Raw genomic sequence first — 15,853 nt, forward strand, 5'->3', positions numbered from 1 at the left:
GACCCATGTGACTCGAAGTTGCCATCCTCAACAATCATGACAATGCGGTCACATAGACATCGTCCCAGCAACTTGTACAAGCCTTCTGCCATTACTGCTTAAGCCAATCTCGGAGGTGAGCAAGCTTCAGCACGAAAAGTTCCAGCACCTGAGTGTCATCACTTTTCTGAAAACGAATTGCAATGAGATGGTGTCTAATTTGCCACTGTTACATGTAGTGTTAAGACATACAAAGCTTGCTTAAATTCTTGCCAAAGCCAAGCTCGCAGCCACAATTCCGTTACAGCTCAAACATACAAAAAAAAATGAAGACATAGGGCAAGAAAGGGCTTCTCTTTTCATTTGGGCCAAAGCAGTAAAGACAGCAATCCACATCGACAGATGAGAGCACATCAAAGTGACTGAAGGGCATGACCCCCATAACAAGCCTACTTTCGTAAGAAACCTTGAGCATCACATTCAATAAAATTTGGATGCAAATGACATATGCATGTGGTTAGATGTCCAAAGAACCACATTCGACCGAACAAGCCACAAGTGCATCTCCTTGGGATAAAGTGAGGTCCGTGGAATACAAAGGTTGATAGAGCTATGTCCCTGGACTCTCAGACAAGGATAATCATGGTGAGCAGACCTGAGGGTAGCAGTAATGACTAGTATGCTACGCATTTAATTAAAAGTGGTCCCTTCTAATGCCATAGGCATGCACCTCTTTTTGTAGAATGTTAGTGCAGTATTTAAAATTTGTACCTGCATAAGGAGAGCTTCCAATCTGCTTCAACCAATAACCTTCGGCTACTGCACAAGACAAAGCTCTGCTATCACTATTTTGCATGTAAATCTCTAAGCAAAAGTGACGTGCATAGCCGTGGGCATGGCTAGTCCTTAGTTAATCCCTGATTATGCAGCAGTCTACAATACAGAGGATCGAGCAGGTACAGTAGAAGTCCCTAACAGGCACGGCCGACTGGGGCTGCCTGTTGGGGACTTCTACTGTACCTGCTGGAGCCTCTGTATTGTAGACTGCTGCCTAATCAGGGATTAACTAGGAGACTAGCTATGTCCATGGCTGTGCACGTGACAAAAAGAGAGCAATCATCAGCACGCTTTCACTTATATAAAAAAATCATAGAACGTGAACATATGCATAATCCATAATCAAGTAGTCTCTTTTTTAAATTTACTGAAAACAAATGCAAAAGTAAGATTCAGAGTCTACTTCTCATGACCAAAAAATCATCCATGCTCAGACCAAAAAATCTTCCTCCACAAGTAAGAACATTTAGAACCATTAAAGAGAAGCTGAGATTCCCCATTCAGCTTAAGTTTAGCATAAATCAAATGATAAATTAAGGAGATTTTTTTAATGTATTTTGTTTGAATCATTTAACAAATGTTAAGTTTCCCTTACCATTATGTGCCTAATCTTATAATTATTGGGCTCGCTTATGACTGTTATTATTGCTGTTGCTGTATTATTGACTCCAAGTGTGAGGATTTCTCCCTTTAAATTATGAAAATGACACAAAATTAAAACTTAATACTGAAATCAAACGTGTAGGATGGATAGCCAAATGTGTTGAATTGAAATTAAGGCTCTCTTAAATAGAGGCCGAATGGTTACACTGAGAAAGCACGTGAGGAGTCATGCCGTGTGTGTAAGAATGAACTCCCATGAATGGATGTCTGGTCACATAACACATTGCAAGGGTTGAAACCTTTCACAAGTGTCCTTTAAGGTAGTAATTAAGTGTAAAGAGACCTAAGTCACAATTGTAACATTCTCTCCAAGTCAAAATGAGACCCTTTGCTAGAAAAGTAATCGAGAATGTTGAAAGAACTATTGGAGCAACTAAGGATTTCTCCCTTTAATAATTAAAATGACACATGATTAAGACTTGATATTGACATCAAACAAGTGAATAGTGGAAAGTTAGATCTGTTGGATTGATATTAAGGCTCTCTTACATAGAGGCTAAATGGTTACATTCAAGAAACATGCGAAGAGTCATGCCTTGTGTGTGGAGCTGTGAAATTCCATATATGGATGTCTGTTCACGTAACCTCTTGCAAGGGTTAAGACCTTTCAAACTAATCTTTGGGGTGATAATCAATAATTAATTGAAGGTAAGAACTCTTGCTAGGGTTGCACAGTAACCAGGCTATGGTGGCTGAAAGGCTAAGGCAACCATGATGGGGAGGGAGAGATGGGGAGGGAGAGAGAGAGAGAGAGATGAAAGTACACGTGAAACAGTTATTTGCACGATTCAAATGATGGGATTAGATTGATGTGAAGAACACCAAGTACATGCTGTTTTTAATAGGTTGCAAACCTTATCTTTTGCGTCACATAAATCACATACACATATGGGGACATGACACATAGCACACACTTATCTTATCTAGATAAGAGGGTGTTCACACACATTTATCGGGATTTTTTTCCTCTTTCTTTGGACCTCGCGGGGGAAGAGAAGAATGCCCCTTGGAAATGTTAGTGAGGTTTAGTCATTTCGTTTGGCAAATAAATAATGTATATGTTCACATAGTCTTGGCATTTTAATACCCTAGAATAAGCCTTGTAATTTTTCTTTTTTGGGCAAAGGTTTGGAGGGGATAGGGTTTTTTTTTTCTTTTTTTGTTGAAGCCGTGAGCATGAAGGCCCCTTTTTCTATCCCACGTGCCCTTCTTTTCGCTGAAAGGAGAGCCTTTGTAGGCTATAAACGCTCCCCTCTCTCATATCACTTAGAGGGGGCGTGGTGGCCTTGGCTTGTGGTTGCCTTGGCTTGTGACTTGTGGTGCTTGTGCGCCCGGTGCTTGGGCGTCTTCGATCCTTCACCTATGTGAAATGGCGCCTTTTTCCGGTGCCTCAGCTGTTGTGAGCTGCATGTTGGTCGTGGTTCTCCTCGATGATTATGCGCTGCCGTCGACTGTGCATGTATCCAGCGCCGCACCACACCCCAGTTTTCAGGAAAAAAGATGAAGAAGAGGCCAGATTTGAAAAGAGAATTTTTTGCTCAAAAAAAGAAGCTTTTTTTTTGTGATAAAAGGACGCCATTTTCTACAAACTCAGCGCAGCACAAGTCTTTTACAGCAGAAAAAGAGAAGGGAAGAGCTCTTGAAAACCTATATAAGCAAGCATGTGTGTGACAATGGAAGGGATCAAGGTAGAGCACAACATCGCCTGTAAGAGGGGAGCCCAACTTTGTCACGACCTTTGTGGGTGCATTAGCAAGAGTTCAAGTTCTTTTCACTCAAGAAAACCTCTACCTGATAAGGACGAGATTACCGTACTAGCCGAATCCTCACAGCCACTGCGGGTGTCATGTTGCAATTGTTCGTCACGAATGGTGAAAGTTCTTCTTTGTACATGTTGCATGGTTGATAATGGTGAAGAAGTGGAGGATTCCTCCTAGTTTTCTTACTTCAAAGAATAATTTTGTATCCCCTTTGTTATAGAAGCTGTATTCATTGTCATTTTATCATATCCATTCTACTCAAATCAAAGTTTTTTATCAAGAGAAAGAGAGTGTTTCACATTGGGCGAGTTTGTTTCTCTTCAAGAAATCTAAGAGTGTGGGTTACACAAGATGTGTGCGCGTAAAATACACCACATTAAGAGCTTCTCTTGGGATTCTTTGCTCATCAACATCAACTTTCTTCTTCTTCCTCTCCTCTAGATGTTTCCTCTCTCTTTGGTTTTCTTGCAACTAAGGGGATGTCCGGTTTTTCTTTTGTCTTGAGAGTATGCATGTGTGTTTGACAAAGTGTTATCTTCCAATGAGAGAATAGAGGACGCTATAGAAGTTTATTCTCCTTTATTGCCTTCTTTTTGGTGCCCCCACTGAGGAGTTTTCCATCGACGACTTCAGTTTACAAGAAGCTGATATGGCTACGCAACAAGCCCATGAAATGGCTACCTTTCATGGATACCCACTACTTTATGGTGGAGCTAATGAAGATGCTGAGGATTTTCTAGAAAACATGAAGATGTATTTTTTCATCTTTGGGAAAGAAACACTGGCAGAAAAGCTGTGCTTCACAATGGTGTTGCGAAAGAGTGCTCGTACTTGACTATTATCTCTTTATCCAGGAATTCGTGAGAATTTTGCAGAATTGGAGGCAGCGTTTCAAGCAAAATATATCAAGGCTCAAACTACTGAAGTTCTCTGGCAACAAATCTAGTCTTTACATCTTGTTGCCAGTCTTTACATCAAGAGAACCTGGAGGAATATGAAGATTATGAAGAAAAGTTTAGCACAGCCTGGACGAATTGGCCTCATTCTGTTGGTTTGCTGTAATTGTAATGAACGTGAACATGGTATGTATAACTGTCCACATCCTAGGGGAAATCCAAGTGAGGCTTTTCCCGTCTCTCCTGTTCTAGTGCCTCAAAGAACTAATATGCCGGGAAATCCACCTGTTTAAGGAGGGAATCAAGATAGGGGAGTAGTCCTCCACCTAGAGAATCAACGGAGATGGTTGCACCTATTCCACCTTTACCAGGTAGGGGGGTGCATGTAGTTGAGTTGGAAGAAAGAGATAAAAAGTAACAGAAAATAGAACAAGAGGAGACAGGGGAATGTTTTGCTGAAAAAAGAACACAAGCTCATAAGCAATCAGAAAATAAGGAATCATCTGATGTGGCACAAAAGAACAAGATAAGGGAAGATATTGTGGAAGGGAGTAAGAAGAGAAGAAGGAAAAGAAGAATTGGGTTGTTAGATTTTACTCTTGACCATGGAGTGGAACCATACAACTTGAGAGAAGATATGAGGATGCACGGACCTAACATTAATTGGCCTCAGTTTTTTGCTTTGTGTCCACAGGTAAGAAGGGAAGTAAACAAAAGTATGAGCATCAAAATCACTAGAAAGAGGAGTGTGCAGCCAGCTCCTATTGTTCTCATAGCACCGTTGGAGGTCCAAGAAGATGTCGATCCCACTTTGGATTGTGTGATTAAAGGAGAAACGGTTTCCAAGATCTTAGTAGATGGAACCTTTAATACATCAATTGGGACTAAAGATACATGAGGTTTCTCCAATCAAGGTGAAAATGGCAAATAATAGCAAGGTTAATTGCATTGGAGTCATCAAGAATTTAAAGGTAAGTGTCTTTGGGGTTTCTATTGCCATTGACTTCTATGTTATGGCAACCAAGTGAGATAGCAATCCCTTGATTTTGAGTCATCCATGGTTGACTACTGTCAAAGCTACTCAAAAATGGAATAAAGGGCAACTGGTGATGCAACTCGATGGAAAGCAAGCACTGGTTTACGACATGAAAGAAAAGAAACAGAAAGGTATCCAGTATAAGGATTCGGATGCTGTGGAGACCGATGAGGAGTATTCATATTCAGAGGAAGAATTTGAGTCCTCTAGTGCCACTGAGGATTCATCTTTGGAACACTTTATTCACAAGGGAGCAAGGGAACTGTGGCTAAGGATCAAGAAGAGATGAAGACAGATCAAAATAAGTTGGAAGTTATGTTAGCACAGATGACTTGGAGCCTAGAAAGCGGAAGGAATTTTTGGACATGCTAAACACGTATCCTAACTTGTTTATTTCTGATTTTACACAGATTAGAGGAGAAGATACCATAGAACACCACACTAGGTTGAAAGAAGATGCCAAACCGGTAGCTCAAAAATTGCAACGATTGGGAATAGTACAGCATGATGCTTTACTTAAAAAGGTACAAAGCTAGATTTATTTACCCTATCGAGAATTCTAAGTGGGTTTCTCCTATGTAGTTACTCCTAAGAAGAACGGTAAATGGCGGGTATGTGTGGATTATAAACCACTCAATGCGGTAACAAAGCGAGATCATTTTCCCCTACCCTTTCAAGATGAGATTCTTAATGAAGTGGCTGGTCATAAGCGTTATACAGTATGTGATGATTATTTAGGTTATTTCAAGATACAGATTGCAAAAGGAGATTAGAAAAAGACTATTTTAATAACCCATGGGGATGTTTTGCGTATCGTGTGATGCCTTTTGGATTGACAAATGCTCCTTCAACTTTTCAGAGCTATATGACTTACGTCTTTCAGCCATTCTTTGGAAAGTCCATTAGGGTATACATTGATGATTTTTGCATCTGTAGTCCTCCTATTTCACATTGCTAGAGGGTGGAAGGTCTACAACGATTGGATAGCTAGGGTGGGCAATAGATTATGAATGACATGCCACCAATGGTTTACACGCTATGTGACAACCACTTTGGTGTACAAGAGTTATGGCATAGTTTTAGTGCCAGCTCATGTAGTCGGGTTCACACTATGGACCAACCTTATATGTTATAGTAGGAAAGTATTTTCCCTTATTGTACGTACTCTTATCTTTATCTTATGGTTGTGGAGAAGATCTCTCTCGTGTCCTTGTCTACTCGTGTGTGTGTGTGTATTTGTGTAACTCAACTCCGTGTTGGGACACAAAGGGGTTTTGCAAAACACTTGACCGTTAATGCAATTAAACACTTAAATTGGTTAGATCCTTAAACATATACCAATTAATTCCACAAAACTGTAAAAGAGAAATGTGCACATTTGACACCACATAGAAGCCGGAATAGCTCCCCCCCCCACCCCCTGCCCCTGTTAGAGTGCACAATGCAGAGTCAAAACACAAGAGTGAGGGAGAGATGGAGAGATGTCAAACAACGATCAACTTGATTATAGCAAAAGGTTTACACAAGGCTTATACTTACCAAGAGATAGGTGAAAACAATAATGAATGGATACAACAAGAGGGACAAGGAGCCTTTATATAGGGAAGCCTTTAATAAAGTGCCAACCCTAATATAAGACCAATTCCCACACAAAACATGGGATGCATATATTTTATCACCCCCTCTGCAACTCATAGTGTACAGATGTCTGAAGAAGAAAAGCTGATGAAGACGCAATCATGGACACCCCAATACTACAGATACCAGATACACCGCGGAGCAGTGAGCGTGTCCTTTGTTACCTTCAAGGCACTCAAGACTTTGCATTGTTTTATAGCAATGTGTCTTCTTTATGCTTAACTGCCTACACTAACAGTGACTGGGCAAGATGTTATGACACTAGGATGTCAACCAGTGGTAATTGTTTCCTTCTTGGAAGTTCATGTATTTCATGGCCCAACAAGAAGCAACCGACAATGGCCACTTCTAGTTGTAAGGCTGAGTACAGGGCAGCATTCACAACTACTGTGGAGTGTGTATGGCTCCGCCATCTATTGGCAGACCTTGGTATTAGACAGTCGTCTTCTACCACCGTTTTCACTGACAGTCAGAGTGCATTAGCAATCGCGCGGAATCCGATTCTTCGTGCGCGGACACAGCACATTGAGGTGCATTATCATTATGTCAAGGAAAGGCTCCATGCAAGAGAGAGAGCCTTGACTTACGTGCCTACACAGGCCAATGTGGCGGCAGATAGGTTTACCAAGCTTTCCGCAAAGCTGCCTCCGGGAAGTCTTGGTGTGAACAATCTTATACATGGGCACTTTTTACCCTGTGCTAGCAGGGGTTTTTTCCCTCTGTGAACACACTCTAGTGTGTTGGGCACGTCGACCCTAGGTGTCACGTGCATCCCCCACTTGGATGCCACATAGACATATCTGTACAAAAGGTGCAGGACCTAGGATAGAAAACTAGTTCCACGTGAGCCCAGTCTGGGACGAGTCAACCAGGGTTCCATTCCAATCGTCCGAGGTCAGGTGTGCATTGTCCTACACATGAAATAGTGCCAGTCCGCGCTATGAGTCTCCCTCTACAATGATGTCAGTGGTTCCTTGTATCTGGTATGACACTGGATGCCAAACCGCTGTTTAGACACGTAGGATTTGCAGGTAGAAGGGGGCATCCATTAGTGCTACCCCACAAAGGGGATTATACCCCATGGTTGGGCAGGGGGTAGGCCTTAGGCCACCCCAAGGGGCCCATGGCCCTTGCCCATCAGCCCAGGAGGGGCTGGGCAGGCTGCCGGCCAGCCCAAGAGGGCTTGGCCAGCCAGCCAGCCAGCCCAAAGTGTTGACTAGCCCATTGGGCAGCCTGGACTGCAGGCGGCCAGAGCCCAGCAGGCTGTCCAGCAGCCTGCGCAAATGGCCAGACAGCCCCAGTATGAACAGACATGATATTTCTAGCATTTAATGCTATTGGATGCAGTCGTGAGGCACTGACTAGCCAACCAGCATAAAAGATGGGTATAAATACCCATTGCATAAATCAGGTCATTCATCTCAGATTTCACCAAGTGCTGAAGCCAATCAAAGGGCCAGGACAGCCAAGGATAAGCTAACGCAAAGCGGTGAAGGATTGAAGGTCAAGGGCAGAGGATTCTCCTCAGCCAAGAAGGTTCAGGTTCAGTCTTTTATTTCAGTTTTGCATCATTCTAATAAAAGCAAATACACCATTCGTGGTGGGGGCCCTACAGAGGGTATTCGGGACCCAATACTGTGTCCTCTTCTCCCCCGACTTCTCCATTCCGCCACCCCCTTTTGAAGCTGACCATGCCTACCTCTCTTTCACTCTTACCTGCACACCACCCGTCCCTCCACCACCCCCCCCCCATCTCACATTACACTCAGGTCCTCTTTGCTCACGAGCTTGACCTTGTTTACTCCAACCACATCTACCGCCAACTCCAGGATGTGGAACCTACTGTCCCCCTATCCACCCTCACAACACAACTCACTACCATACTCCACACATCCGCCATAGCTTCTTTCATCTGCACACAAAGGTCTACCGCCAAGCCACCTTGCGGTTCCATGCCCCAGAACTGTTGGCATGATGACGAATGTCGGGCCACACGCTCCCGTCTTAAGCATGAAGTATGGATTGGGCAAATCACGAAGCGCCAAGCACAATGGATTTCTCAACGGCTCACCCGACGCAAGAAATGGGAGTTCTATGCTTGGAAAGAGGATGAGTTATACCGACTTTTCTTAGGGCCAAACTGCAAAGAGGCATGGAGGAAACTCCGAGAACATCGCCCTCCCGCACCTATCACCTGCCTAGACACATGGCACTCCTATGCACACTCCCTCTTATCATATCCCCCTTCAGCCACCCCTACCCCCACCACCAAACCCCCGCCCCACTACCTCCACCTTCTTCACAATGGGGCATGGTCCTCAAGGCCATTCATAGACTACGCAATGGGCGAGCCCAAGATCATGAGGGACTCACTGCCGAGTACATCTCGCATGCCCATGATACCCTAGCGCCCCTACTAGCCTACATGTTCAATAGAGCCCTTTGTGAAGGATTTCCACCCTCTTGGTCCACCAACACCATCACCCCTATCCTCAAAGCCGGAGATCCACTTGATCCTAATAACTACAGGACGATCGTGATTGGCCACACATTGGCCAAACTCTATGGATCAGTGCTAGAGGCGGAGCTCAGTTCATTTTTGCAGAGAACCAGGGATGCAGAGCCTCAGGACAGGCTGGCTTTCGGAGGAGCTACTCTACCCTTGACCACATCTTCACCCTCTGTGCCATCATCAAGGAGGGTAGAGCACGACACCAGAGGATTTACTGCAACTTTGTGGATTTCCGCAAAGCTTTTGATACTGTACCCCGAGCCCGCCTCTTACACCATCTACAAGAGATCGAAATCCCATCTGACATGGTTTGGAGCATCATCGCCCTCTATGAGTCTGTCACCGGACGAGTGAGAGCCCCAAGAGGTACATCCATGAGATTTCCAGCACTATTGGGGTGAAACAGGGCTGCCCTCTATCACCCACTCTTTTCGGCCTCTACATTGATGAGATCTCAAGCTTCATTGATGGATTAGGCGGGGCTGGTCCCACACTGGTAGGCATATTGATCCCCATACTACTTTATGCAGATGACATCGTCCTCCTCTCAGACTCAGCCGAAGGGCTTCAGAGACAGTTGGATGCCTTACATGACTTTTGCACTCAGCGGGACCTCTCTGTTAACCTTGGTAAAACCAAGGTAATGATCTTCAATACCTCTCTGTTAACCTTGGTAAAACCAAGGTAATGATCTTCAATACCTCTCGCCCCATCACATCCAGATTTAGCTTCACATATAGAGGGGATCCTGTGGAGATTGTCTCATCCTATGTCTACCTTGGTGTCACTTTTAGTGGCCCACGCTTTACCATGCTTCCCGCAGCACATGCCAGAGTGATGCGGGGATATGCAGCCTTGAGCTTACTTGAGTGGCACTGCTTCCAGGCACATTTCCAGGAGCCTAGGACGAAGGGCTGGCTTTTTGACACCCTCGTCACACCAACCTTGATGTATGGAGCAGCTTTCTGGGGGCAGATTTATCCGATGAGGATTGCCAGCAAGTTGAGAGGCGCCAGGTCATGATGTTCTCCCGTATGATCCGCAACAAACCATCAGTCCCACACCAGATTATCCAGGCAGAGTTTGCTGCAACCCCGACGGTAGTGGAGGCACTCTTCCAGACAGTCACATACCTCCATCGCATCAGTCACATGGATCCCCACAGGTACCCGAGGCTTGCCCTGGAGTCCTCAAGACGGCTAGCACTTGGGGGGCATTCTGGAGTATGGTATGCATTAGTTTCCACTTGGCTCTAAGTATATGGGCTCTACATGGACCGCCTACCCCCCCTTCAGTACAGTTTGGACTCCCCTTTTTTCCGGCTGTCTCACAAGGATACCAACCGGGTTATCCGGTCAAATCTTCTTAGCCTCTACACACATTGCACATGGATCACACCCCCGGAGCTCCCCACGAAGATGCACTTTTACAGAGACCACTTCCTCACACTCACTGAGGATGGATTCATCCAACAGCCTGGCTACTTGCGTGTTCACATGTCCCATGCCATGCAAATTGCGATTGGCCAGATACGAGTTTCTTCCCACCGCCTCAGAGTGGAGATAGGTAGAGCTGAGCGCATCTTCAAAGCTGGGAAGCTCGTACGGACACCCAAAGAGGAGAGGATCTGCCGACTATGCCACACAGAGGTTGAGACGGAGGAGCATTACATATGCCGCTACCCAGTATACTATGAGATCCACCGGAGGTTTCACTGTCTATTTCATGAGGGATTCGGTCGGATCATTGACTTCCAGGACCAGCATTGCCTGGGCCTCTTCCTGCTTGAGATCCGTAGACACAGGGACACCTTCTTGAGACACGGGCCCCAGCCACCCCGCCCCCTCTCTCAACAGCCAACCATCACCAGTTTAATCTGGACCCAGGAGGTGGAGGACACCGACAGAGTGGATCTTGTGGACCCTCCACGAGCTGCTCCGGACCTACCTCGCCCGAGAGGAGTTACCTCATACCGAGCCTCTGCACTCTAGCGTGCCCAATGCCCTCGACCCCCCCGTCGGCCACAATCATCTCATCAGCTCTAGATCCAGGACATGCTCCACCGCCATCGAGCTACCTTTCAACGTGACATAGCTGAGGGAGACCTCTCGGCCATACTCGTTATCCCCATGCTTGACATTTTGGAGAGTGGTATACCATCTACTCGGAGCTGAGGTTGCTCCCATGTTGTTATGTTCTCATTATTCCATGACGAGTTTCCATGGACAATTTTGTATCACCCCAGTGAGATAGCTATATTTATGTTTTCATTCTATTTTATTTTCCATTCCATGATGAGATATGACATGGACATTATTGTATCACTTTGGTCTCATAGGCCCATTGGGTCTTAAGTAGACGCTTAATATATCTTTCTTTCTTTCTGTCTCTCTCTATTTTTCTGCACATCTACATTCAGTTTTGTGCGTTAATTTCGTCGCGACAAGTGTGCTGATTTCTGAGCATTGAAGTTACCGATCTCCCCCGAAGCTTCCGCATGCTATAGTGGTATCAGAGCCTACTTCAAGTGTAAAGATTCAGCAAGAAACCAGAAATTTTTTCTCGCGCATGTGGTTGGTTTTCAGACTCCGGTGGACCACCCCTTTCGGAGTGACTCCTGTCCCTTGAAGGATGGTTGGTTTTCAGCCTCTGGAAGCCTCCAGAAGTCTCCCGCACACATAGTGGATGGTCAGATTGCGCTCTGAAAAGCAAGTGCATTTTCTTGCTATGGCGAGCTTCGACGACGAGAGAGACCAAGAACCTTGGGACCAAAGTGCACTAGGCAGCCCAGCTACGGCATCAGGCATGAGTGTTAAAGAGATGTTCCAACAAATGATGCAAGCGATTTCGCAAACCAAAGTACCAAGTTGGAAGAGCAAAAGACGCAGATATTGGCTCTGGAAGAGCGCACCCGTTCTCCAGCGCCGCGTTTTCCGTCTCCTCCTCCCTCTCCTTCCATATCCCAGATTCCAAATCCTCTACACAGGGACCCTCTCGAAGGGTCACAACCGCAGCCGAGTTCGATGCTTAAGTTGCAGATGCGTACATTAGAGATCCAACAAGGCAAATCGAAGCCATGCAATGTGTGGAACATGAGTGTTACCTTGCAGCTTTGGACACAAGATGGACACCAGCGGCTTCCTCGAATCATTTTCCCGATAAAATGAACTTCAGTAAGTATAATGGTAAACTCGACCCCACAACTCTTTATTCATGGTTGCATCAATTTGAAGCTTACTTTGCCACAGTTAGAAAGAATGATACTGACAGAGTGATCTTAGCCGGTTGGTACTTGGAGGGTAAGGCCATTCCTTGGTGGACCCAGTGGGCTCATGCCCACACCAGATTAGGTATGGTAGCTTATGTTTGGGACGAGTTTGTTGTCTGCGACCTTAAGCAACTGTTTCTACTGCCCCATTACCTTGAGCGACTCGAAGACGAGTTTAGGGGAGCGTGTCAGAACGCGCAACCAGTCCTTCTGTTTGCCAATAGAATTTCGAACTTATGTTTGCAATTAGGCTTATCTGATACGGACAAGAAAGGGCAATTTTTGTATGGCCTTGATACACAAGTCCAGTGGGAGGTGCGTATGTTTAGCCCAACCACCTTCGAAGACACACTCTCGCTTGCGTAGAGTGCTAAAATGAAGCACAATGGTGGCAAGCCCAAGACTTCCCAGTCGGCTACTCCCAGGGTTACCACCTCGAAAGGAAAGGGCCAGAACCAAATGGGGTCTTCCCCAAGACAGAGCATGGAAGCCTCTGGCTCCAAGAACTCCACCAACGCGCCCAAGCTTACTCCAGACCAGAAAGCGGAGGCAGGCAAGACAGGTGGCAAATTGAGTGCTGAGGAGATTGCATAGTATAAGAAGGAGGGTAGGTGTTTATTTTATTATAAAAAAGGACACACTTCTCGGGAGTGTCCTAAGAAGACTACCGCTCCAAAGACCGCCACCTCGGCCTCCACAGCTTCCGTGGTGAGCCCAGCTCCCACATAGACCCCAATGGCTACCCCTAGTTCTTCGAATCCCAATGCTTCAGTTGGAGCAATCATTAGCCGCGAGCTCGAAGATAAGCAAAAGGGCGCCCATAACCAGGAGTATGAGCGCAACGAATTGCTTAAGACCTTTGGCTACATAGGTAGCCAGAGAGTCGTTGTCTTGTTTGACAACGGCAGCACGGAGGACATAGTCACGGAACAGGCCGCTCGGCATGCCCGTTTCGTCCCGACTTCGGTGGACAAGCAAGTTGACGGTTTTAGCACAAGCATGACAACAAGCATCAAGTATGAAGCTCTAGGTGCTAAATTAGTTATTCAGGGCATAATATTTGTGCGTGATTATATGGTTGCCCTCTTGTAGGAGCAGACATAATATGTGGCATTCAGTGGTTTCACAAGTTCCGGATGTCAAGTGGGACAAGCACACTTTCCAGATTAGTCGGAATGTGTCAAACGCCCCAGTGACCATTAAGTGTGAGCCAGGAATTCCAAACTTTTCGCTCATAAGCCACTTGCAGGATAAATGAGCAATCAAGAAAGACGCACATTGTGCGATGATATACATCCAGACTGCCCAGACGGTGGCCAGTACTTCCGAGAAGTATTTGGCTCTCCATGAAAAGTTCTAGAAGATTTTTCTTCGGGACAATCTCCCTTTCCAGCTCCCCCTGTCCAGACCGGAGAACCACAAAACCAATCTCCTCCCAGGCTCGGAACCCCCAAGCAAGTTTCCATATCGCCTTTCCAAGGCAATGGAATCGGAGTTGGACCGCCAACTCCAAGAATTATTGCAATCTGGCTTCATCCGCCCTAGCGTGTCGCCATTTGCAGCACCGATCCTGTTTGTCAAGAAAAAATATGGGTCTTCTCATTTGTGTGTCAATTATCGTGTACTCAATAAGCTGACTATCAAGAGTAGATTCCCAATGCCTCGAATAGATTATATTCTGGAGAAGCTGAACGGGACTAAGGTGTTCTCGAAACTCAATTTAAAGAGTGGGTACCACCAGGTGAGGATTGTGGAGGGGAACATCCCCAAGACAGCCTTCCGTACGGAACAGGCCCACTATGAATTTGTGGTCATGCCTTTTGGCTTAACGAACGCCCCAACCACATTCAACCGCATGATGATGCATGTGTTCCGGGGATCGATTGGAAAGTGTGTGTTCATTTTTCTGGACGACATACTAGTATTTTCAGCTACGGTTGAGCAGCATGACATTGATGTGGAGAAAGTCCTAAAGTTGCTGGAAAGCAACGAGCTCTACGTCAATGAGAAGAAGTCGAAAATTTATTTATTCGAGATTCATTACCTTGGATATATTATTAGTGCAGAAGGCATTCGACTTGATCCGGCTAAGGTGGCCGAGATTGTCGATTGGGAAGTACCTCAAACTGCTTATGACATCGGATCCTTTGTGGGTATATGCCAGGCATACTCCACCCACATAGACAAGTTTTCTGACCTCTCGGCGGATCTCACCGATATGCTAAAGGGTGTCAAGACTAAAAGGCAACGGATTCGAATGACTCCACGAGCGTTGGAGGCATTCAAGAACCTCAAGGTTGCTTTAGCAGAAGCGCCATGTTTAGCACTTGTGTCACCAGCCTGGACATTTCCCAGTATGAAAGGAGTCTGGTGAACTCCAAGATGTCTAAATATTTGGAAAGTACAAGCTTTGGGAATGGGGGATTATCCTAGAATACAAAGGACCACACTCCTGCTATTTTTGGCCCGACTCTGATGGAAATTCTATTCACATCATTACATCTGGAATTGAGCAGATACCAGAAGTTGGCAAAGTGCCTATGACAGAATGTCTACCAGTTGGGATATTTTTAGAGATAAAGTTTATGGAAGAACCCATCTCTTAGATAGGGACATGTGGCACTTGTTAGAAAGTGGATCAAAGTGAGACAAGTGGCCTCACACTTGTCACTTCAGCTATTGTGTGGCTCTCCACTTGTCATTGTAGCCTTCTCTTGCCATTTTAGCTCATGCAAATCTATAAATTGGAGCTCTGTCTCTTCATTAATAGAGGCTCTCTTCATTAATAGAGGCTCTCTTGCTGCACACTAGCCTCTACCACCGTTACAGGCTGCCCTAATGATGGCTACTCTCTTTCTCTCTCTCCTGAAGGCTGCCCATGAAGAATACCGGCTGTTGGGGACTGTTTTGGAGGCTTCCATCGCGAAGAAATACAGAAGGCAAGGGTATTCAATCATTTATTATGATTCCTAGCCATTGTACTTGTTGTACCAGCCTTTGTACCTACTGTACCAGCCATTGTACTGGCTGTACCAGTCCTTGTGCTTGTACTTGTTGTACCACCCATTGTACCGACTGTACCAGCTTCTGTACTTATTGTACCAACCACTGTACCTGTTGTACTAGTCATTGTACATGCTGTACCAACATTTGTACTTGCTGTACCTGCTGTACTAGCCACCGTACCGACTATACCAGCCACTATACCTACTGTACTAGCCATTGTACCGACTATACCAGCCATTGTACCTGCTGTACCGACTG

The 15,853-nt window shown here is 45.5% G+C and overlaps 1 protein-coding gene across 1 annotated transcript in view; it reads right to left on the reverse strand.

Annotated features, from left to right (window-relative positions):
• The window catches only part of LOC147624640 (GPI transamidase subunit PIG-U), an 80,363-nt gene that overhangs the window by 38,426 nt on the left and 26,084 nt on the right, over nt 1–15,853 (reverse strand). Inside the window, exon 2 of the mRNA XM_086819657.1 lies at nt 751–798. Within this exon, the coding sequence (XP_086675783.1) occupies nt 751–798 (48 nt within the window). The remainder of the gene's footprint in view (nt 1–750; nt 799–15,853) is intronic.

The sequence above is a fragment of the Cibotium barometz genome, chromosome 25 (assembly GCF_041138505.1).
Source record: "Cibotium barometz isolate CiBa-2024 chromosome 25, ASM4113850v1, whole genome shotgun sequence".
In the NCBI taxonomy this organism is placed as follows: Eukaryota; Viridiplantae; Streptophyta; class Polypodiopsida; order Cyatheales; family Cibotiaceae; genus Cibotium; species Cibotium barometz.